This window comes from Panicum hallii, chromosome 9 (genome assembly GCF_002211085.1).
Source record: "Panicum hallii strain FIL2 chromosome 9, PHallii_v3.1, whole genome shotgun sequence".
NCBI classification, from domain to species: Eukaryota; Viridiplantae; Streptophyta; class Magnoliopsida; order Poales; family Poaceae; genus Panicum; species Panicum hallii.
In genome coordinates, this window is record NC_038050.1 from 63,303,522 (window position 1) to 63,328,059 (window position 24,538).

At 46.3% G+C, this 24,538-nt stretch overlaps 2 protein-coding genes across 3 annotated transcripts; both read right to left on the reverse strand.

The window, feature by feature from the left end:
- Positions 1-12,030: 12,030 nt before the first annotated feature.
- LOC112876108 (non-specific lipid-transfer protein-like protein At2g13820) lies at positions 12,031-15,250 on the reverse strand. 2 transcript variants are annotated; one of them, XM_025940152.1, is made up of 3 exons: positions 15,130-15,250; positions 13,444-14,499; positions 12,031-12,933 (listed from the first exon to the last, which is right to left on the reverse strand). In XM_025940152.1, exons 2-3 carry the CDS (start codon positions 13,853-13,855, stop codon positions 12,788-12,790), a joined length of 558 nt encoding a protein of 185 aa, XP_025795937.1. In that variant the 5' UTR covers positions 13,856-14,499; positions 15,130-15,250; the 3' UTR covers positions 12,031-12,787. The 2 variants fall into 2 exon arrangements, with proteins under 2 accessions (XP_025795937.1, XP_025795936.1); XM_025940151.1 differs by lacking the exon at positions 12,031-12,933 and having other exon boundaries at positions 12,983-14,499.
- A 108-nt stretch (positions 15,251-15,358) lies between these two features.
- LOC112876107 (mitochondrial import receptor subunit TOM40-1-like) lies at positions 15,359-21,023 on the reverse strand. Its single transcript, XM_025940150.1, has 11 exons — positions 20,683-21,023; positions 19,097-19,178; positions 18,923-19,022; positions 18,735-18,830; positions 18,590-18,640; positions 18,371-18,436; positions 17,586-17,687; positions 16,436-16,504; positions 16,271-16,354; positions 15,947-16,042; positions 15,359-15,815 (listed from the first exon to the last, which is right to left on the reverse strand). Exons 1-11 carry the CDS (start codon positions 20,879-20,881, stop codon positions 15,759-15,761), a joined length of 1,002 nt encoding a protein of 333 aa, XP_025795935.1. The 5' UTR covers positions 20,882-21,023; the 3' UTR covers positions 15,359-15,758.
- Positions 21,024-24,538: the final 3,515 nt, after the last annotated feature.

The following is a 24,538-nucleotide window of genomic DNA, read 5'->3' on the forward strand; positions in this document are numbered from 1 at the left end:
CGCAAAGTAATAGGCAAGTGGGGGGTGGCTGGCTGGTGGTGGTGCTTGCCCACAACAGCGACCGCGCCTCTTTTATAATCCCCCTGTTAAACTAATCATCTCCTCCCTCCACTCACGAGCCGCCACTGCGAGTCTCTGGGAATGGACGCCGCGCGGCGGTAAAAAAAAAGATCTCGCTCCTCTCCTTTAATCACCGGCCTGACGGCGTTTTTACCGCCAGCGCGGGGGTGAAAAAGTGATTGGCTGTGGTGGTGGCGTCTCTGCCTGTGGCACGCGGGGCCCGGTCGGCGGCCACCTCCCGGCGTTGGCGGGGTCCGAGGAGGATCGGACAGGGCGTAGAGGAGGTACGGACAAAAGGCGCTAACGGAGGAGGGTGGAGGCTACCGGGGAACGGGAAGTTACCTCTTTGCCCTCCAGATGGGGCACTCTTGTCGCTTCGGCTCGACATGGCTTGCGCTCTCGAGGTTCTCGCGACTACGGTAGAATTGTGCGGAGGAGGTGTTTCATTTTGGAGGTTATTTTTATTTGAAAAAAGTTTATTGTACTTCCTTCAATAATTTATTTTATCCGTTTAACTCTCTGAGCAAAATTTAGTCTCACTTTAAAAAGAATAAATATTATTAGAGGGTAGATTGGACCAATTGAAATAGTTTGAGGTAGTAGCTGAGTCTAAATTTTGTTTAGAGGGTTAAATGGATAAAGTGAATTATTGAGAGGAGTAAAATAGATTTTTTCCTTTTTATTTTGCCTCTTCCCTGAGTAAATTGTAGTATCAGTTCAAGTACATATATACGATATATTATAGATTTAAATTGTGTGGCTATGTAGATGCTTTTCATGTAACCAAGCAATATAATGCGATCTACAATATGTCCATTTGCACAAAATATACGTGTTACTATTTGTTTATATATAAATTTTACATGCTAACCCTTTTGCCTTTACATACATTGCTAATGTCACTCGTCACTAAAAAACAACGAATTAGTCTTGTGACGGTCAGATGTGAGAGTTGAATGTACTCTTTTCAATGCGGTCATGCATTTGTAACGGAGAATTTAGTGTAGTCCTTTAATATGCACACCTAAGTTTTGACTATCTTATACTCATATCATTTATAGCAATTCAAGTGTATTTAGTATTTCGTAACGATCTCAAAATTAAACATAAAAACATGAATTTTACATGGGTTCCAACCTCGATAATATCTTTAGAGTGATGGCAGAGAAAAACACGCGGAAGCGTGCTATGAGGTAAAATGGTGAGGAAGGAAATAGGGAAGATCGTCGGTGTCGAACTAGATAGGCTCTCTCTCTGCTCCTAACGACGATAGATTTGCCACATTTAGAAATGGCTCCGCATAAAAAAACAAGCCAACCCGTCTCGTTCCTTTGCAATCCATAAGAGACGACGGTGAACATTGCTTCCCACGTTCACGTCGAACGAAACCAGCCGAAAATCTTCCCAAATCGATGCTAGACTGTTGTCCGAACCTAGCAATGCGCGCCATCCGATGTCAGTGCCCGCGAAGGGTCCCCCTACGCGTTCATACCGGGGCGGGGGCAAAACGGTCAGGCAGGAGTCAGGGGAACGAGGCAGGCCCCGTTTTCATGAAATCCGGTTAAGTTTGACGGCCCTGAAATCCGTCGCCGCAGCGAGACGATCCCTCCACCGCAGCACGACCACGTGCTGCCTTATGGGCTGGGGCCACGTGTGCCGCCCGGAGGGTCCCACGCACCTCGGCCCCGTGCGGCCTTTACACGCACGCCTACCTCACACGGTTGGACGCTACTGGCCCAGCTTTCGCGACCACCCGCCGCAAGAGTACCACCAAAAGCAAAGCGCGAATCACCCTCTTCTCTCTCTCTTTTTTTTTACCAGGTAAACGGGTCAATGCTCGCTGAATCCACTGTGTTCACACTACTGTTATTCTCACTGAATTTGATCCTGGGTTCCCTTAAATACTGTCCGAGCTGGGGCTCAGGCACCTCACCTTCTCTCTTCTTAATAAACGTTAAACGATGGGTAAGTGCTCCTAGCAACTTTCAAAAAAAAATTCTCTTAAATTCCTACAATCATCGAGATGATTTTTGAGACATTTCTGCATTCCAGAGCGTGATTATGCTGGTAAACATGGGAAACTGGGTGCCCCGTGGTCTAAATCTGTAAATCAATCATTTCTGTATGGACAAGCCTGCGCGATAAATGCGATTAGACGGCAGTATCGTAGCAAATCTGTCGCCAGGCAGCCTGCTACCAAATCTGACAGCTCCTCGGGACGTGTTCGCAAGGATGCTCAAAGAATGCTACGGGCCTGTTTAGATCCCATGTAAAGGCAAAAATGTGTAAACGCAAAATGGCGTCTGTAAACGCAAAAAAGCTGTAAACGCAAAAAAACCGTAAACGCAAAATTTTCGAAGGAATCTTGCCAATTTGAAGTACTAAATGAAGTCAATTTACAAAACTTTTTGTATGGATGGGCTGTAAATCGCGAGACGAATCTAATTAGCCTACTTAATCCATGTTTTGCAACAGTGATACTACAGTAACCATCCGCTAATTATTGCTTAATCATGGATTAGTTAGCACCATTAGATTCGTCTCGCGATTTACAGCCCATCCGTGCAAAAAGTTTTATAAATAGACTTCATTTAGTACTTCAAATTGGCAAGATTCCGTCGCAAAAAAATTTTACATTTACAGGACCCAAATGCCAAAAAAATACGCCGGTCCGTTTAGATGCATAAAGACAAAAACGCTGTAAACGCAAAAAATTTTTGCCTTTACGCGCCGATCTAAACAGGCCCTACACGTGCCAGCGGAGCGGGGGTATCAGCACAAGAACGAACCCATCGGGTTCCAGTTTCCTGGAGACGGAGCATGTAGTATTTGCTAGCACTGGCAGCAGTGCCGAATTTCTGATGCTGCGAGCCGGCAAGGAACAGGGTTGCAACTTGCAGGCGACCTTCAGCTGATCAGCGGGGACTTCTCCTTGGGGCACCCGTGCGCGTCTGCCCGGGCGACACCGGTCACCAGGGCCACCGCTTGGGCTTGTGCTTGTGCTTGTGCTTCACAGATGTGCAGTGGACGAGACATTGATTCTTGTTGAACGATGATTGGTTGGTGCAGATTCATCGGGGACGGACCATACAGCTCGTGATCCAGGTGACATGGCAATGGAGTCCGCTCCACATCATGCGAGGCATTTTATCTGCAAGGTAACTGTACTAGTACTACTAGTATTAGCTTGTGTACCGATCTTTATATTTTTGTTGCGACACGTGGTCTTCTGGTATTTGCTGCACTGACAGAAAAAAAAAACATATCTACAAAAGCGTCTAATTTAAATCTGACAGTTGCTGGAGTAACGTACACGTGTACTAAGGCCGGGGAACAAGAGCAATGTACTCCAAATCAATTCTTATTTCTCTATATCATTCTCTATATCCTTCATTTACAATTCTCTACAAAATTCTCTCCTCTATATCTTATTTCTCTCCAACAACGTTCTCTAAATCTCGTTCTCTATACATTAAACCCTATATTAGAAACGTATTTTGTTCCAAATTTTTGTACGTACGTATTTATCATACCTCAAATGCTATGGACATATTTTATTTTTATTTAATTCAGTGTTTAAAACGTAAAGAAAAAAATAGAGAAGAGGAGAGAGAATCTCTATATATAGAGGAAACCTGTAGCGTTCTCTATTTTAGAGGACCATTTAGAAAACGCTGCTGGAACATTAGAGAACGGAATCTTCTCTATATATAGGGTAGAGAACGGTTTAGAGGGCACCGTTGGAGACAGCCTTATGCCCAGTAATGCCAGGATTATTCAGATTAAAAGGGTTCTGCATGCGGACAGTACCGCCACATCTTGCCTCTGGCCTTGCAGCCAATGGCCGCGCTCCGCCTGTCCTCGTTGCTCGGCCCGCCCGTGCCAGTCTTGCCCACGCCGCGGCGTACACCGATCCGGGCCGTACAGGTAAGCAGGTGGGAGGATGGCGGCCGCCGCCCGCCAGCCGTGCGCTCCACTCCGCCCGATGCCATCCGCCGCACGTGCTCATCGTGCTCCCCTGCCGCTGGGCACATGTGTGGCTGTCCCGGCGGTCGCTGCCGGTCCAAGCCACCCGCAACGGTGTGGTAAAAGCTGCAGTACCGGCACTACGAGGAACGGTTAATTCCTCGCAGTAACGAACGGATACGATGCAATGTTTTCTTCGATTTCTTTAAGAAATGAAAATGTTTTTCCTCGAGACTTTGTGGTACCGTACGGCTGAGGTGTTACGAAGTACTTTTCGGTAAACAAAATTCAACTCTGGCTTCTCAAGAAGTTAAATAATTTTTAATTTTTAATTTGAGCAAATTTATAAAAATAGTATTTGCATTTATATTATAAAATAAATGTTATTAGACTAATTATGTAATATATTTTTTTATAATAAATATATTTAAAGATACAAATGTTAGTAAATTTTTGTATAAATTTGATCAGATTTAAATTTATTTGACTTCTCGAGAAGCGAGAGTTGCTAGTACTAATAAACCGGTTGACATTTGGGGATAAATATTTGCGTAGTCAACCACGAATGGCGGCAGCAGCTGTACCATCAGTCGACTAGCTAGCTAGCCAGGCCAGGCAAATTCAAAGAAATCCGAGTCAACTTGCACGGAGGGACACCGACAGCAACAGGAAGGTTTCCGCAGATGTGCAGCTAGCTTAGCTAGCGCCCTCTCGGCTTGCTTATGCTAACCCGGCGCATTATTTGCGTCCAAGTCCTAGCTTACTCTAATCAACTGAAGCAGACCCGTGCGTGATGCGTCGACGCCTCACTGGTGGAACCCATTTTTCTGAAAGATATCGGCGCGAGGGCAGGAGATATTATTCTGTCTCTGATGGGTGTTTTGACTCTGAACTTGCGGCTCATCAGCAGCCTGATTATGCTAACCATTTTCTTTTTGGTCAATTCAAACCACTGGTGGTACTGGTACGCACGTGCGAAGATGAGCAGCTCTGGGAAACAACAAGGCTAACGAAACCAGGAATTTTTCTGGAAACAGAAACAGCTGCGGTCAACCCGGTTTTGGCCATGGCCTGAATGCCTGATGCCAATGGTGTGATGGTGCTGCAGGGCTGGGCGATGCCGTGGAACCGGACGGGGTTAGGGTCCGGGAGCACACGTCGGCGCCCTGCCGATCTGTGCCACCTCCCTCTGCTTCAGCTCATCAGGCAATCTCGTTCCCAATCATGGAGGTAGCCTGCCTGCCTGCCTTATCTCTTTGGCAGTAGCCATGAATGTCCGGGCCCCCGGCAACCTGGCGCTGGTGGACAGGAAAGCTCCATCGAAGCTCCTCCAGAGAAAAAAAAAATAAGCTCCCTCGGATTCACTCGGACAGAAACGACATCGTTAACCGTCATCGGAAGGTATGAGAACGAGCAGCGACTTGGGTCTCTCCACAGCCTACGGGAAGACCTACGCTGCGCCGTGGAGCTACGCGGGAGGTTCTGCTGCCAGATGAAGGTGGATATCCTAGAAAAACCTGCAGAGATTTCAGTCCCCCGCCAACTTGCACACGGTCAGAGACAAGAACACCGTAGCTGAATGAATACATCGACCTAGGTTGTGGATAACAACTGTTCAGTGAACCCATGCTCTGGAGCTATACAATAGCAGTTCAGACTTAAGAGTCTCAGTGTAGAACTATCATGCAAACAGCGCTGGTATTCTTGAGCTCAGTGCATGAAGCTACTACTCCGTAGTAGATAGGTGATACCAAAGTGCATAGGCATAGATATTTCTGGTTTTTCCAAAGATCTCAACCTGCCGCTTGTTATCTTCCATTTATCCTTACCATGGATGAATTTCCTGCACCTTATCTTTTCCAACAAAACTAGCATGAAACTGCATGCGGTGCATCCATGGTATGAGGCCCTGGTATTCAGACGCCGCATCCACATTCTCCGATCCCGCATGCGTGCTCCCAAATCTGCAGCTTCACTTCGGTCCCCAACTCACCGTGCCACTTGACCCAAAGTAGTGGCTGCAAATCTAAGCCGCCGCGCGCCTGCGCTCTCTTGCCCAGTCAGTTAGGCAAGGTCTCCTCACCCATCTGAGCGTTTGATTCCGACGCACTCGTCCTTGTCTGGCTATATGCAGCGAGTAAACCAAGTGGGGTACAGCAAGGGGATAGGCGATGGCACTGTGGTCTCCAGTCGCTTGCTTTCAGTTTCAGGCAGAAGCTTTCTAGGATCGATGAACCCACCCCGAACAATTTGCTGCAACTGGAAACGGTAAAAGCGACATCAAATTTCGTGGGATGCTCCGTGGCATTCTCTAGAACTTTGTGAAATTCTCTATAGGTTGGAACTAAAATTCTCTTCGGATGGTGTATGCTATACCCGGGACTGCCAATATGGTTCTTGGCGCTTCTCAAGTGTCCTGAAACTATCAGGTCCCAACTCAGATACTTCGTATTTTCAAAAAAAGAAAAAAAACTTAGATACTTCATCCTTTGCATGTGAAGGGATAATGTAGTTTTATCAGGTGACGGCGATGGGAGGCATTGTCAAATCTCAAGCGCACACCTTTGCTGCCAGATTTCTCATCAGTCGCTCAGCAGATGATGCCGGCGCACAACGGCAGAAGGCACGATCCGCATTGGCCCGGTGGTTCGTAAAAGGTTTGCCCGCGAGGCAAAGATGATGGAATCGACGAGTGGCAGCCAGCAACCTACGCACCGGTGCGTGTGGGCTCCTGGAGTCCTAGCGTTTGCTACCACCTTTCGGTCACTGTCAGAGTTTCACTTTCACCACCACCATCACGTGCGAAATAGATCCCTGGCGATTCACGGTCATGGTCTACCGAGTGGACGATTCGGCCAACACTGTGGGACTGACTGTACTGGTGGTCTTCGTTTGCATCTGCTACTTCGTTCAACAATCTAGGAGTAGATCTGAAGAACAGTCGAGCGTTAAGCACGCGGTGGTAAGTTGGGCATGGGATCAGGCTCGAGGACCGACCCATCCGGCGGCCATCCCCCCTCCAAGTTTGGTGCCGGAAGGGGGCAGCAGGACACGCCGCGCGCCCCCAGCCCCACGCCCACGCACTCGCGGGGTGGACCAGCATCTCGGCGCTTTCCCCGTCCGGCTCTGGCCCTCTTTCCACTGCTCCACGATGCCGAGCTCTGAAACTTTTCGAGGTGTCGGCAGGAGCCTCGGTCACTTCGCGTCACTTTCCATTCCATTTTCCCACAACTAGAAAAAGCATAGCCGTTTTCTTTTCCTTTTTGAAACGAAACTTTTTTGTTAATCTTTTTGAACCGAAACTTAGCACCACCACTCCGGGCCGGGATCAGAGGCACCAAACAACTACTTACCGCAGGGTACTGGTTTTTTTTTCTTAGAAGGATCTCTCAAAATCTAGGAGCATCTCCCGAACTACTTACCGCTCACTATTGCTAAAAAGCATACAATCTTTTACAAAATATCAAAACACGTATTATTTTGTAATGATACGCCTAGATATGAACTACAAACACCCAAGGAATACACACTGGAATGTGAGTGTTGAAAACTACTGGTCAAGTGTAGGGCAACACCGACCTGAGATTGTCCTAGAAATAAAGTTCATCCTAGTCGCTCGTCCTTTACCTACTAGTATAATAAAAGGTCTGACGACTTGCCATTTCTTCACTCTCTCACACGTTATGAATGGTGTAGTTGAAAACATGTGTTTTCTCATCTTGTAGACTTGATTGCCTTAAAAAAGACACACACCGGGAGTCAACTAGAAACTTTGCCAACTGGGCAATATTGACTAAGGACAGTACTGATGATTGGGACATCACACTATTCTTTCCAAGTCTACTTATGCCCGTATACGTTTTCGTAACCCATTTCAAGTTATTTGTTAAAAAAAAGGGTTCATTTCAAACTAAGGTGTATCATCTCCCATCCTTTATAGCATCTCTGTGAGTTTAGCGTGCTCCTCTTGCCAACAAGGGAGCTGAGACAACCATGCCGTGCGCGCGCAATGCCCTGGGCTCTTCGCAAGCAACGATGGAAGATTTTACTATTGATGTGAACCATTGGGGTTCATGAAAGGTCATCCACAGGCACATACACTACCCCAGATCTGCCTGTTGTTGCTCGTCGATCAGTAATAATCCAATAACATCCCTTGGTTTTCAAGAAGGCTGCTGCCTGCTACCGGCAATCAGGGGGCATCTTCCTCGGCGCTTCGCCCCAAAGGAAACGACCTTCCCTTGAGTTGCTTGCTACCCACTGCCCCGAGATAAAAATTCACATGCCGGTTGCCGCCATCCTGCCCAAAGGGAGCAGGCCAAGTGTGCAGGTTCTCTGGACAACTGCCAGGGCGGTCGCACGCTGCTCGGAGCGGCAAAGTGGAGGCCGCGCCGGCCGGCGGTTGCCGATGGCCACTTGGCGTTGGCGCCCGCGCTGCTCCCCGCGGATCAGGCACCCAGGCAGGCGCTGCGCCGGAGCCCGGAGGCTCCCGTTTCGTGGCGTGGATTCCCAGTGGGGATTTCAGGCCCTCGCGCATGGGGATTCCGATTTGCTGTCCGGATCGTGTCCCGTGGCTGGCTCGTCTACGTTCAGTGCTCAGATGAGGCTGCTTGGGTTTGTGTGGGGTGCTGCGGCTGATCTAGGGGAGATCCCGTGTCCCCCGCCGTGCATCTTTGCTGATTGGGCGATGGCTGGCTCGATGGGGCTTCGTTGGAGTGGCAGTTCTGGTCGGTTCATGTACGCACGCGACCATGCGTGACCCCAGTATACAAGTCAGGAGCACGCTTGAGTAGTTTGTCGTGCTAGTATAATTTTTCAGTAAAAAAAAGGGAGACAAAGAAATGGCAGTCCGTGCTGTATTTGCATCTTCGACTAAATGCATTGTTTGCTGGTCGCAGCGCAAGAAAAAAAATGATTTGTACATCTGTGCTACAACTCGGGAGCAACGTAGAACCTAAGGAAAAAAAATGGAATCTGGACCCGAAATATACTGACGCTACCTTGTGCGGCTAAGGTGTGCTTGTCGCCATGTGCAGTTGCAGGTCGCAGCGGATGAGCGCTCTGCTCGTCTAAGAAGCCATCGACCCGTGGCCAAGTGACAACCTGTCCGGCGCGACCGCGATGTGGAATTACGGGCACCGATCCAGGCCCTACATGTACGGGGAGGGGGGGGGGGGGGGGGGGGGGGGTGCGCCCCGGCACGTGCTCATCGTGTTCCCTGGCGAGAACCATGTGTGGCTGTCTCGGCCTCGGCCGTAGCGCCAGCCGGTGCCAACCGCTGGCCTGCCGTCCGCGGTGAAATTCTGCTAGTACTTGCTGCAAGGATGGTTGGAGAGGAGAGGAAGCTAGCACATGGTAAATTGTGAGTTCATGACTGCGCTCCCTCTGTTTAAAATTATGAGTTGTTTTTAGATTTATCATAAGTTGAACTCCTATAGGTTTGATCAAGTTTATAAAAAAATGCACAAATTTCTATAACATCAAATGATAGTATTTTTTTGACATTGGAAATGTTAATATATTTTTTATAAACTTAATCAAAGTCAGAAAAAGTTGACATAGGATAAAGTTAAACAATAATTTGGAACGAATTGAGTAGCACAGAGTAGCAATAGCAGCTGACCTTGATTATATAAACATTGGCAGCTGACAACTGTGAACGCAGTACTCAGCTGACAACTATCAACTCGAGTGAGATCGTCTGGGGCCCCGTTTAGATCACTTTAAAGTTCCAAATTTTTACACTCTCTCTCCATCACATCAATTTTGGGACACATGCATGGAGCAGTAAATGTATGTAAAAAAAATAGCTAATTGCACAGTTTAATTGTACATCATGAGACGAATCTTTTAAGCCTAGTTAGACCATGATTAGATAAAATTTGTTAAATACAAACGAAAACGCTACAGTAGCAAAAAGTTCCAAATGTTATAAACATTTGCGATCTAAACACCTCCTGGGCCACTGGCCACAGACAGGGATAGGCGAACCAATTTTTAGGAAGGAAAAGATATCAGTACAAAACAAAGCCATTTTATGAGCAAACATCGGATGGCCTTGACCCCCCCGGTTGGTTAGGATCCGGGAACGTCCGTTGGCGCCTTGCCAATCTGTGCCACCTTCCTTTCATCTGAAAGACTGAAACGACGATCTGCATCCAGCAGCGTTGGCAACAGCAACTTGCGTTTATTTTGTATTTTATCTAAAAAGATTGGGGCAATCCGTGCGTCCCGACATTAAGTTTTACCATGAGATAACACGTTTCGTCACCACATAGATAATCTCGTTTTGCCGGCTGATAGTGAAACGGAAAGAAAGCTTTATCTGTCAATCCTGAAACTTCGAAGCGCATGCGTCGCCTAGTCGCCTTGGGTGGAGACGCGGCCGTATTGGAGCGACCAAGTTTTTTTTTTTGAGTGGTATTGGAGCGAACGATGGGCCTTTGGGCCAAATTCTCACGGGCCCTCCTCCTCTAGCTGCCGTATTGTCGATCCTTTTATAAAGAAAAATCATTTTGAAATAATAACGACAAATAATAATCCTGCTTTTACTTGTCTAAAAAGTTTTAACAAGTTGTTTCATCCATCTCGCTGGAACTAGGATCTGTATTGCTAGGAACATGTGCACACTCGCCGCAGCTATGAAGCAGGACATCTGTCTGTCAGCTGAGCGTGTTCCTCTGTCGAAAATGGAAGCGAGACGGATGCATTTCCTGTTTGACCGGCCTCTTGATGATTCGCGACAAGAGCCCACGGTAAAAACTGCTGTGTTGGAGTGAAGGATCAGGCGTTTAGCCATGCCCGCTGCGTGGTCGCACTTGAGGAATCTTCCCCTCAAGAACCTCGACGTGCCAACTTCCATGCCGGTGAATCGAAGACGAGTCGCCGGGCGCGGCAGTCGAGGGCACGCTTGCCATCCTCTTGTCCAGAGCGCGCGGAGTTGCGCGTCGCACGGAGCGCGGCAGATTAAACCGAGCGCGAGCGGCCAGGGCAACTCGGCGGCCGTGCTCCCGGCCGGAGAGGCCGGGCCGGGTGCTGCGCTTGATGAGGCCCGACTCGTCGTGCGGCGTGGATTCCGCAGCAGGGCGAGGTCGTGATTCCATCCAGTTCGCTGTTCCGAATCGTGTCTCGCGGCTTGCACTGTAGGCTACGGTTTTTTTTCTCGAATACGCAAAAGAGCTGCATATCTTTGCATTTTGCATTAAGAAGATGTGTTCGGAATTAAGAGGTTGGGTTTCGGTGCTCTCCAGTTCAGGGATGATCTAGTGTGAGAACCCGACCCCTTTTCCCCGCCGCGCGCGTCTCTGCTGATCAGGACTCGCTTCAAGATCGGATCTCGTCATTGAAGCTGAAGCATGACACGCTCCAATTCGTCAGGCTAAACATAACAACTGTCGGCTCAAGAAATTGCATTCGTACGTGTGCGATGCCATCCGTGCGGGGTGTTGTTTGGATGAGGGTATTCTATTTTGTTTTGGGATCTTGTTCAGCCTTCATCGGATTTGCTCCTCCTTTTTAAGAAGAAGATACGGCCGTCGTGATCCGATTCCATCTTGACGACGTTCTTGCCGGTTGCTGATCACCCGAGAGTTCTTGCTGGTTCGCCGGCCCCCTTCTTCCTCTCATCCTCCAACGTAGAATAAGGGGCCTTCATCATTGCGGGCTTGAGGCACACGGCGCTGCCAGTTCAGGCCCACTCGTGTCTTGTGCTTCTGGGCTTGATGAAGCTTATTCCTTATGGTCGGACGGCCTACCGAACCCAGAACAAAGAGGTGCTAATCGATCAAGCAAATCGGGATTCGGGAGGCAGCAGCAGACGGACGAATTTAGGGCCAGCGTCGTAGAGCTCCAACTGATCCTGATTCTTTGTGGAAGCTGATTCTCTAAGAGAAGTGATTCCGTGGCTGAAGGTGAATCTTTTTGATTCTCTAGCATAAACTTTTAAAATCAGGATGGAGAATCACTCCACAGAATCAGGAGAAGCTACTTTTTTCAGCTCCCGACCTATTAGTTCATTTCAGAGAATCACTCCACAGAATCAGCAGAGAATCGCTTCTCTCTAAAAAATTATTTGGCAGAGCTCTTGCTGGATTCAGCAAAGAATCAGCTGTGAGAGCTCTGCCAAACTGACCCTTAGCCAGCTCATTAGCCCCCAACCTCGACAGCGATAACCCACCCGCCGGCGAGCCCCACCGGCTGAGCCGCCCCGGCCAGCCGCGGCCATGAACCAGGTCATGCTCACGCTCACGCGACGCTACCACCAGCCCCGTATTGCCGGCACGCATGAGGCACCCGCTCGCTCTCTGCCTTCGGCAACTGCCACCGGCATGGCGAAGCATGCTGTCTGGGCTACTGCACGAAGCTAACCCACTCGCGTGATGACCCCGCCACCACCCAAAGGACAGAGGGTCACGAAGCCGTCACGCGCTGCCCGCCGGCTCACACGCCGTCACGCGTCGCGGAAACGAGACCGCCGGCTTCGAGCGCTCTCACGGGTCGGCACGCCGCCCGCCGCACGTCAGGCGCGGAGACGCCCTGCGCGTTCGCGGCCTGGGGGTCGGACGGGACGTTGCCATCCATCGGACCTGGGGCTTTCGGCGAAAGGCGTCTTCGCATCTCACAACAATGCGATGCCGATGGTTGAATGGACGGACGGGGCGCCGAATTGATTCCATCGGTGGCTAAGACGCGTGCGTACATTTATACACCTGTACAGACGCGGCGCGAGCGGTGTATTCGTACGTACGGACCTGCAGGGGAGTTACAGCAGCAGCAGCAGCGTGGAGAGGATGGCGAGGAGACAGCACTGTGGGAGCGGGAGAGCCGCCAGGAACAGCAGTCGGTGCGTCGCCGGGCCGCCGCTCGCGGCCCCCGCCGCCGCCGGGGTGGTCGTCGGCACGTCGGACCCTGCCGCGCCAGGAGATTTCGTCAGAGCCGGCACTTTCGTCAGGGCCCAGGCGGGTTCATCAAGTAAAAATGATTTTTTTCATTTCAAAATAAAAGTTAAAAGGATTTTTTTATTCCGCATCACTGTTTTAATTACTGGAGCGTATTCCAAGATTTTGCAATGGACTGCCAATGCGATGCGTATTTGTTAGCTTATTACAATATAGTACTATAATTTGTACAAATTGCACACGCTAATAGTACTAAAGCTGATGCATGACCTATCGAATGAAATTCAATTTGCAAAAGACATTTATTTTTCAGGTGTCCGAGACAGAATCTAGTAGGCAAATTTAAAAATCACACCGCGTTGACATGATGATTTCCTATCTACGATGCCTTTAGAGTTGTTTAATAATCGGTTGCTAAATCCCACCAGGACAAGCCACATTGCAGAAGGCAAGCGCATCGAAAGAAACGGCGTTGCGTCCACTGCACGCGGGGCAGGGGCGGAGCGAATGCCGGACGCACCTGACTCCATCGGCGCGGCGGCCCCGCCCGGCGGCTCGGCGACGGGCATCCCGAGCGCGGCGCAGAGCCTCGGCGGCGGCGCGTCGACGCGGCAGATGGTGGGCAGCGCCAGCGCGCGCACGGGGTCCACGCGGACGCCGCGCGCGCCGTGGCCCGCGAGGAGCCCGCACAGGCACGCGGCGTCGCCGCCGCCCACGACGGCCGCGAGCGCCCCGCAGCAGCCCTTGTCGGGCCGCGTCAGCGCGCTGCGGCGCTCCACGTACGTCAGGCACGGCGTCAGGCTCCGCAGCGCGCCCGCGCAGTCCAGCGACCGCGCCGGGGCGCCCAGGGGCGCGGCCGATATCTGCGCCCGCGCGCCCGGCGCCACCGCGGCCGCGAGGGCCAGGAGCACGAGCGCCAAGGGCGGCATCATCGCGGCCGTGGCGTCGCAGCCGCCGCCACTGCCGGTTCCTGGGATTGCTGGTGTCCGGAGGGTGCGCGCCGTGCTCTGCTTGACATGTGGGGATGGGGGAGCTCACTGCTCAGCGTGCGACTGTGTGCCCGTTTGTGCGCCTGTGTTCTTGTGTTTGTGTACTAGGCCGACCGGGTGATGGGGACGTGTGGTTAAGTAGTGGTAGCTTGGTGGCAACGATAGCTGGGATGTCACCATTGGGGGCCCATGGCCATGGCGTTCTTGCCTAACGGCCAACGGCTGGGGTACTACGATGAAACCGCACGAATCAACATTGTAGTAACGACGATGCGCAAATCAAAATCAGCAAAAGATAATGGAGCAATCAAGAACTGTTCATAGGAAACATACCAGGACTGAAGGACATCTTCCAGGCATGCAGCTGATTTGCGAACTGCGATTAGCATGGAATGGGAAAGTGACATTCTGATTGAAACAAGTTACAGTCCGAATAGGCGATACACCGAGTAGGCCATAGATCCGTTGTTTAGCAGTAGCTGGCACTGTTTCTTCGCTGTCATGCAATTATAGATTTTTGGACGGATACTTGGATTATAAAATCTTGCTACTATTGTCCCGTTGTTTTTGTCCTCGAGTTTTTGGTTCTACAAATTCAATAACGATCGATTATCATAAGATGAGTAGCTTCAAAAAACACAAAATTTGCAGTCACACAATCACAAACTTTAGCCATAATTTTACAAAGCTACAACCAAATCTCTGCCTGAATTGACACACGACGGTAGCAACCAAAGATACTACTTGTCATGAACTCACTGTAAAATACTCGCTCTGTTCCAAATTGTAGATTATTTTAGCAAACCTAGATAGTAGTAGTAGATATATAGTTTTATATTTTTTTTATGTAGCTAGATGTAACGTATATCTAGATGCATAATAAAAATTATATATTAAAAAACCAAAATAACCTATAATTTAGAATGGTTCCTTATGTTGAAACTAAGTACCCAGGTTCAGTTTCCAATTCACCATGGGTTCTCGTATTTTCTGTGGTTGGCCGCAGATTTTTAAGTTGGTTGCTGTCATTGGCTCAACCAGATATATACCCTCTATTTTAAAATATGACATTTAGGATAGGCTAATCAACTCATAAAAGTCAGATATTTTAACAGAGTAGAGGCAAATACGATGGGTTAAAATGTAATCATATAAAAGTGAAGGCAATGAGATTAAAATGTATCCACCAGAGAAAGCTAAAGCAAGGTTAGATACACCGTATATGCTCCCACTGGTCCAAATAAGAGCTAAATGCATCCGTCCAACCGGTAAGCAAGAGCGGTAATTTACTTCCACATCTTTCAGGCCACAGGAACTCAACAGAACTACTCGTTTCACTTGAACGAACGAAAGCAGATCATGGTGCCATTAGCACGATCATAAAACATGCTTATACTAATTACTCTGATTCAGCATCGATGAATAAAAGCACGAGTGGACTCTATATATGGCAAATGGTCAGAAGCTTTGAACCATAAAATCTTCTGTGGCTCATGTAAGATGATGGTACATGACAGGCCTAGAGTGAAGGGCTGGTGGTGACTTAAGGGTAAAAATCACTCAGCCAATACAACATTATTCGAACACCGTACAACTAGTTCCATCCAAGATGAACAAAGAATCATGGCCCCCATGCTCACATTATCATCACAGTTCAAAATTCATAACCACCAATACACAGAAAGAGAAAACTCTGTAAAGTAGCAAGTGATTACTCCTGTATTTTCCCAGGGCACAAGGGCAAGAACCTGCTCACTCAAAACTGAGGCCTGAAGTGTCGGAACATCCATGCCAAGCCAACTGTGTAAGCATCTCAGGTGCACCCACATCCATTGTTTTAGCATAATTACTCTCCTACGGTCATTCCGAAACCAAACTTGTAATTCTTCTTACAATGGTCAATCTGCACCACAACATTGTAATGTTGACAAATATTAGACCTTGGGCATTTATTTCTTGTTGATTCCACTAGTTCAACAGGAAAAAGAAAACATATCTGCTGGAACTGATTGTGAGTCATTATGTCATGCTTACCTCAGCAGAAAGAAGGAAGTTGACACCCATGTTCAATCTCTCCTCCAAGTATGCAGCAACAACACCATTCGAGTCGATTTTGCCTCTTAGACGGCACTGCAATAGAATTTATTTCCGAAAAAACTATGAGAAAGGAACTAAGGAAAAACAGAGGAAGACAAGGATCACATATGGCATCCTTATACTAATTATGGGGTAAGTTTTATAATTCATACTGTTCATGCATCATTGATAGAAACAAACTGGTGAAGAGACACACTACTTGGAGGAACTCAATAGCTAATGCAATGTTATCAGGCACAAAAGAAGTGTTTAAACACTGACCTGCCTAAGCAAGTAATCATAACCAAAGCTGGCAGTTACATCTTTCGACATGTGGTTATACATGAAGTCAGATGCGAGGGAAACCTGCAAATAGTATAAACTTATAGTCAAGTCAACACTCAACAAAGCACATGAAGCATTCTGCTGTCAAGGTGGATGCCCAACCTTCTCAGAAACTTTCTGGACATAACTTAAGGCAACTATTCCAGTGCTTGCAACTTGTAGAGTACCCACCTGAAATGTTTATAAGATAAAACAGTGATTATGTTGCATTCTCAAAAGCAACTCAGGTCCCTAAGTGCAACATAAGCGTGAGCTTTAGGGCTTCAAGCCACAAAGGTAAAGCTTAATGAGCTGAGCAATGATGGAATGGTGTTCTTATGTTCACTCCCTGACAATGTTAAGTTTCATTTTCCAACCAATTCACAAATCAAAAAAAGCTAAGCTATTGAGGAAAGGAGGCCAATTGGGCAACCTACTCATACTCAGGGTTGAATGTATAGCCAGTATATCATCAATTATCAACGATTGTTGAACAGGTCAAAATTTTTGAATCATTTAAATTTAGATACAAAAATGAGTTCTACCATAGCATGAAGCGTTTAGGTCAAATTTTCTGGCACATTTAAATTTTGATATAAAAATGAGTTCTACGGTAGCATGAAGCGCTCTATTCCTGGACCATCCTTTATTTTTTTTTCTCAAAAACATTAACTGACATGTGGACCCACTGTCTGCGATAGCCAAAGAGAGGACGCGAGTACAGGGGTTCGAATGTGCGCCCTTGCATATGCAAAGGAATATTATTAACGTTTATGACCCCAAACAGATAAATTATAAAAATATATTTCATGGTAATTCTAATTAGAATTAATCGTAAATAACATTAATTTTTATATATATTTGGTCAAAGTTGAGATAGATTGACTTGGTAGAAAGCTAGAATTGCATCTTTTTTGGGATGGAGGGAGTACACAAATTTCAGGTAGGTCTTGAACTGAGGGTCTTCAGATCTGACACCAATAGCAATGTTAAAACCAAAAGGGACCACTAATTATGTCACTGTCTCTTCGTGTGTTCCGCGACACAGTGACAGTAGAGAAGTGCCTTTTGTATTAAACATGTAACTTCAAGAAAAAGCTTCTAATTGTTTCTAACAAAAGCCTTAAACATCTCACAAACTTTTGAAATAAGGACACTACATGCTAGGTGATTAAAACTCATGTCACTTCGAACATATTAAAAGTTAATAACAAGTTCATCCCTTGTTGCAAAATGACCAGGCAAAACATAAATGGATGCACTAGCTTCTTACCATTTTATCCGTATTATAGCGAGAGGCAAAACCAATTCCAGATTTCCTCTGGTGACCAAGCCAGAATATTTCAGTTCCCATTGATAGGTGGGGAGTAACACTCTGAAAAGTTAAGGTTCCATTGTCAGAAAAAGCTTAAAAAATGAGTCTAGCTAATTTAAAGTACAAAAAATGCACACCATTCTAATGGACGAAAACATGAACTTGCCTACTTCAATTTCAATACAGAGGAATCTGACAATAAATAGTTATTTAATCAACAGTTGGCACTTAGCAAAGTACAAAATCAACATGCCATTGCCAACCACAACTTGATAATATTGGAAATAGTGAACTGTAGCATAACCTAATTTCAGTTATAAATGCACAAATTTTACTGTGCCCAAGTTATCTCGAATCTAGCATGGAACCTAGCAACTCAATTTTAGACACCCTGTAAGCAAATATAGTTTGTTTTCAAGCTTTGAAAACAAATGCAAGGTTCAAATACCCACAGCATACATAATTGATTCTTAGCATCCACATCATGAAGATAGTAAGAATGTAAGATAATCAATTGATGAAATTATGAAAATAAAGCAATCAAATAGTAAATGCTAAACGAAAAAGATATAAAAGACTAAACAGATAAGCACAAAGATTAATAAAGGACATAAACCAAAGGCCAGAGAATTTTATCTGGCAGTCAAACAACCAAAGAGTCCTTTTTTCATCAACACTAATAACAGTATGATGGACAGATGGAGTCGAAACTTAAAAATAAATTGTGTTGCAAAAGTCTTTACCTGGATATAATTTGCACCATAGAATGCATTGTTTCCAATTTGGAATTGTGATCGATAGTCACTTCCCTAAACAAATAAGTGAAGAGTTAACACAAGGACTAAATGCATGATACAACTAGAAATAAAATAATAGCTTACCAATACATGCTAATAAAGTAATTGATCATAAATGCTTGGAAAACTGTAGCTGACTGAAGAAGCATTGTCAGGAATTAGTACCTTGTAGTCAAAGTTAAACATCCCTTGGGAGTAATGCGCCTCTTGGGTAAGCTGGGAAAAGAGCAACCATCAGTAAAATAAGGGAAAACAAATCATCAACAACAGAAAGGATTACCAGTGAACCAAAACTCATTGATCCATCTACCTGTGCATTTACTTTCAGCGTAAGATTTTCTGTCAAATCACATTTGACACGAGCATTGAGCCTTCCATCAGTCATCACCCTCCCAATGAGCATTAACTACAGATAATTTCACGCAGCATAGCAAAACGAGTTAAGAAATACATCATTATGACAGATGCCACAATAATATTGAATACCATGGAACAAACCTTTGGATCTAAAAAGTTGGCACCAAACTCATAATGTGCAGTCGGAACTTTAATAGTTTCAGATGACTGGGCTGGAACTTCTAAGGAGCCCATGAAAACACTGTGGAAGCTGTTAGAATAACTGAACAGATAAATAACATAAGATACTTGCCAACATTTATGTAATAATCCCACCTGTGGCTAAGAGAAAACTTTTGATTCAACCCTTTTGTAAAGTCAAACCTCAGTCCTTCAAAAAGTTCTGGTTTCAAAGACACTGCAAAAGGAGCATTTCAGCAGAGCTCACGAAAGCAATAGTACAGAAAAAAATTTGTAGTGTGTATGCACCAACAAAACAAAACAAGCAATTGGACAACATTCCAGGTTTGTTATTGTGTACTTGATAGAGCAATAAAATCATACAAACTACACAGTGCATTGATCCTACGGTTAACCACAGCTTGACGAGTGAGTGTACAACAGATATGATGAACATATGTACATATGATGGTATTCTATTCTTGTAATCTCAATTTCTTTGAACGGTACTGCAGTTCAACCATTCCACTCGACCACAACATTTTTAGCTTCCTGTTCTTGTTTCTCATTTCTTTCCAATAAATTCATGAACAACATTTGATGTAGACTACCTTAAAGTTGAACTTGATGAAATATTTGAGAAACAAATGATTTAGTAAGATTTATTGAGGTTAGGAATACCAAAAAGGGGCTTGCAAGATTGAACTGTATTTGTAGCTATAGTCATCAGCTATCAAAGTAAACTGAGTAATGTCAAATATATAAGGTAGTAGGAGTGGGACTAACAGGAATGCATGCGACTTCAGCCATAATAGTAAGTTGCCTCGCACATCTGAATCTAAGATGTGCAGAGTGATTTTAGATGTTAAAGATGTGTGCATAACCTATTGCAAGAACTAAACAGAAAAGCAGCCTGGAAATTGCCACAAAATTAGATTGTGTTTCACCAAAATTGTGCTACCTAGCCTAGCTACCTACCAGCATACTTTTATCTTAGTATAATCAGAAAGCCATATTGACTATCAAGTTTTGTCTTAAATTTTTAGGACTTCACATCACAAACTTGACAGGTAAGATGGGAAAATGGATAGCAGGTCAATAAGTTATCTGGATAAGCAGGCGAAGCACAGCCTAAAAATTGAAATATCTAATAGTTGCATGAACTTTTATTAAGGGCGAGGTATGGTGTCTATGGATAATTGCAATTTGTAACAAGACATACCTGTTAAATGAAATAGTAAGCAAACGTTAAGAAACAGCAAGTATAGTGTAGTAGGGCAAGTCTAAGCAGCATACAACATAACTTAATGCCTTGGAGCAGATTGCAGAACATGCCATATACAGCAGCATCTATTGCACTGCCATCAACGAAACACTGAAGCACAACGCGGGTTTGAAGGCGCACACATCGATGCTGTGCACAAATGGCAATAAACAAAGCACTGAAGCACCACACAGTTCTTAAGGTGCACACGGTACAACAATGGGAATCAACGAAGCACTGAAGCACTACGCATTTCAGATCCAACAGCAAAGCCGGCAGAGACATATAAAGCAGCAACCTAGCAATCGGTCCACGCCAAGCGATTCGATAGCAGCCAAGCAACAAATTCTGTCACGGGGCGCCAACAAAAACGAGGGCACGTGCATACCAAGTAGCAATTACCCAATGCCGCAGCAGCAGCACTTCACACGCACTAGCTGGTTAAAGAGGTAAAAGCTGGAGGAATAAGGGGACGAACTGAGGGCCTCGCGCTGGATCTCCTCGAAGGGCACCGGGCAGGGGAGGTTGAGGTAGTCCACCTTCTCCTCCTTCTTCTCCTCCCCCTCCGGCCTCGGCGGGAGGATCCCGGCGAGCCCGGGCCCATACGGCGGCGCGCCCGCCTGGGCCTGCGCGGGGGGAGGCGGCGGCGGCACAGCAGCGGAGGCGGCGGATCCCATGGCGGCGGAACCCTAGGTCGGAGGTTCTGGGGTTTGGGTTTGGGGCGCTCGGCTCGGCTCTGGCCTAGTGTCGTCTCCCACCTCGCGACGCGGGGGCGGCGGGGCTTTTTCAACAAACCCCTCCGCTTCTTTTCCTATCTGCTCGGCTGGTCCGCTGGCCACTGCCTTTTCCCTTGTGTGGGTTTTGGGAGGGTTTCCTCCAGGGTTTGTGGGGCCTACCGTCAGTGGGACAGCGAGATGAGAATACGAGATTTTTGTGTTTGGAACGGTTGATCCCGATATTACACAGTCGGGAAAATTCATAATTTATATATATACTCCTTCCGTTAAAAAATATAGGTTGTTTTGAAATTTTTAAATTTATAGTATTTATTATGTAATCTAGATATAATATATGTCTATATGCGTAGCAAAATCTATAAATCTAGAAAAGCCAAAACGACCAACATTTTAGAACGGAGGGAGTACATTCTAATTTATTTCTTAATTATCACCATGATCTAATTTCCTATCTATCGGATTAAGAACACTTTGTCCTCTAACTTTCGATACCACTAGAGAAACAGCATTTATGTTTTTTTAGAGTTGTTTTTCACATCTAATATATGATTTGGATGTTGACATGAAAAAGCATATTGAGTAAGTAGCTCCCTTACTCTCTTCCTCACATATCCTATCTCTCGTTTTCTCACTTTTCCCTAATTCCACCACCGTGATGTTCAAATCGTGCATGCATCCGCGACCACCAACGCACTCGTCCATGCTGCCAAGGGCAAGCAGGACTTTGGACCAGGCCTGGATGTCGGATGAGCATGCCGACACACCACTACCATGCATACATATATGGACAACGTGATACGTACGTGCACAAGCCACAAATCACCCACCTCCTGGAGCTGTTTGCCTGTTTGCATGCACCTGCTATTGCCGTAGTCATGAGAGCTCACAAATAACTCTACTAAATTGACGAATTTTGACGCTCCCGGTGCCCTCACGTGGAGTCTCTAGCCAACTAGAGCCACCCCCACGTCAACGGCCTTCCGGCAAACATCGTACATCAATTCAGAAAAGATAAGATTAGATTAACAAAGCGCTTAGTAACACTTGCTAACGGTGGCGGAGCCAGTTGGGGGCCAGCAGGGCCGTGGCCCCCTCAACGATGCAGCAAAAATATTCTTTTTACCTCTGTTTGAAGGAGGCAAATAATCCAATGCAGTTGTTGTATTGATCGGTGGAGTTTATATAAGTTACAGAGCACGATTAATCTCCTAACTAACTCTTAAAAACTAGGACCCGCATCATGTTTACATGTACAACCAACGATCTAATACTTATTGCAACATTAATACATGTCGTAATTTTGGTGCAGATTGACCAAAACGATCATTTTTTATTACATAGGCTTCACCATGACTCTATGAGGGCCTTCGTTTTGTTTTGTTCAAGAATGCACAGACGACCCTGATCCCCTTGTTCGTCTCGTCATTTTTTCTCGCTGCCTTTAGTATCCCTAAATTCCTAACCTTATTGCATGATGCCTTCATGGCTCGATGGCCTGTGTACGCTAAATCATTCAGTTTTTTTTATTAATTTATTTTGCTTTGGTTTGTGTTATTGTGTAGTAAATATTGTGTATTGAATATTTTATGGAACATATATCTTGAATTCTCATCTGTTGACCATCAAATTATATCGATATATTGGGCCGGCCCCCTAAGCAAAATTCTTGACTCCACCCCAGCTTGCAAACAACCAAATCCACTGTCCAGTCCCCTAATTGGTATCTAAAGGTATCTAGGAAAAAAAATCCTAAATTATCGAGTAGTTACCTAAATTTATAAGAAAGACAGATGATAATTGATAAATGTAGGTGTAGCTGCAATTAGACTTGCAACCTACGTACTGATCAAACACAAAAGGATCTCTCTCAGCCGGGTTGGGCCTAGAGCAGCGAAATACCTGGCCTGGAACACCAGCCCAGCCACAAATGGGCTTTACTCCCAAGTCTCAAATGCAAAGGAGTAGATATTTCTGCCAATCTTAAAAACATCATAAAAGCTAACAACATATGGGAATTTCAAGTTGAGTCTAGCAGATGCTTGATCGAGCACACGCTATCTGTCTTTGTACTAGCTACTTTTCCATAACCATTTATTCATGAATTCCATAGCCATTTTTTATGCCCCTCTGATGATATGTACTAGCATATACTACCTCCGTTTTTTGTTTATTTGACGCCGGCAGATGAAAACTTAGGCTAATCAAGACTAAAGTAGCTGTCTATGTAAATAAAAACTTAAATTATGAAACGACTAATAATTTAAAACGGAGTGAGTATTATATAAAGAGGGGCCGGCGGTAGGCCCGGATATATTTCTCAATGTAGCAGTCATGCGCGCGGAAGCTATTCGTTCGCCGTACGGCTCACCAGGTATCGCCCAGTGTAGGTGGAAGCGTGCACTCCTCAACTGTAAGTGGTCTTTTTTTTTTGAGAAATGAAGTGGTCAAATTACTTTATATATAAGCATATATGCATGAACAATTAGTGACTCCGATCCATTGTGCTTAAGCACACCTGTAGATGACGTGACGACACGTGCCGAGATGGCATCTGTCGATAGCTCCTTCACTGGCCGGGATGGTCGGATCAACGAGGTACAGCGGCCTTTGACGTTTTGCTCCGCTAGCTTGTGGCTACATACTCTCCGTGCAATCCAAGGCTCGTTAGCGATGGTGATGACGCGATCGCGAGGATAGATACGTACTGCATGCGTTGGTCTCGCTTGATGTTAAGTTACTACCCAAACACACGCAAGCGTGCGTGTATTGTATGGCTGTAAGCAGAGCTCGTTAATGCGATCGAAGATAGCAGCAGCGTTGAAAAATAGAGTACTATTGCAGCGCAAGCGAGTGAACTGCTTTGATCAATAAGTGAACGCTGAATTTCGTTCACTGTTGTTGCTTTCTGGGTTCTGATTGATCCGCACATGTTGACCACAAACGCCGCCGTCATGCAGGCACCCCCTGCCGGCCACGAGCAACTCACGATGATCAATGAGCCAGTCGGCGCCTAATAATCGCCTACCTAAAACAAGGATCATCAATGGACGTGTGTGTGTTCAAGCTTACCCGGCAAGTCGTCGTCGATCGGGCAGTGGCAGAAAATAAAGCGACGGCTCCAAACCTCGATCTCGATCGTCTAGAAACACGTCGCTTTCGCGTAGACCTCCCCGGTCGTCACCGAATTCTCTGTCGAGCCAACGCTCGGTAGGCCACCCATATGCGCGCGCGGTCGCATACCGGCCGGCCGGTCCAATCGATCTAGAAGGGTTTGTTTAATTTCCACATCGTATATATACGAGGTCACAATCCTCCAGGCTAGAAAAAGAGAATCTCACAACCACTACTTACATATCTACACAGTACATCTCACTAGAAACTAGTGCAGGGGATCGGAGACTGTGCATCTAGAATCTCACTGGATCGGACAACCAGCGAGACCGATCCAAACAAAACCACGTACGGTAAACAAACAAGGGATAGATGACGCGGAGTGGAAAACTATCCAAGGGCCACCGGCAGCGACTGATCAATCTGACTGTACGTTGTCTGATTCGACCGGCAGCCCACCGGATCCGATCCTCTCCGTTGACTGTG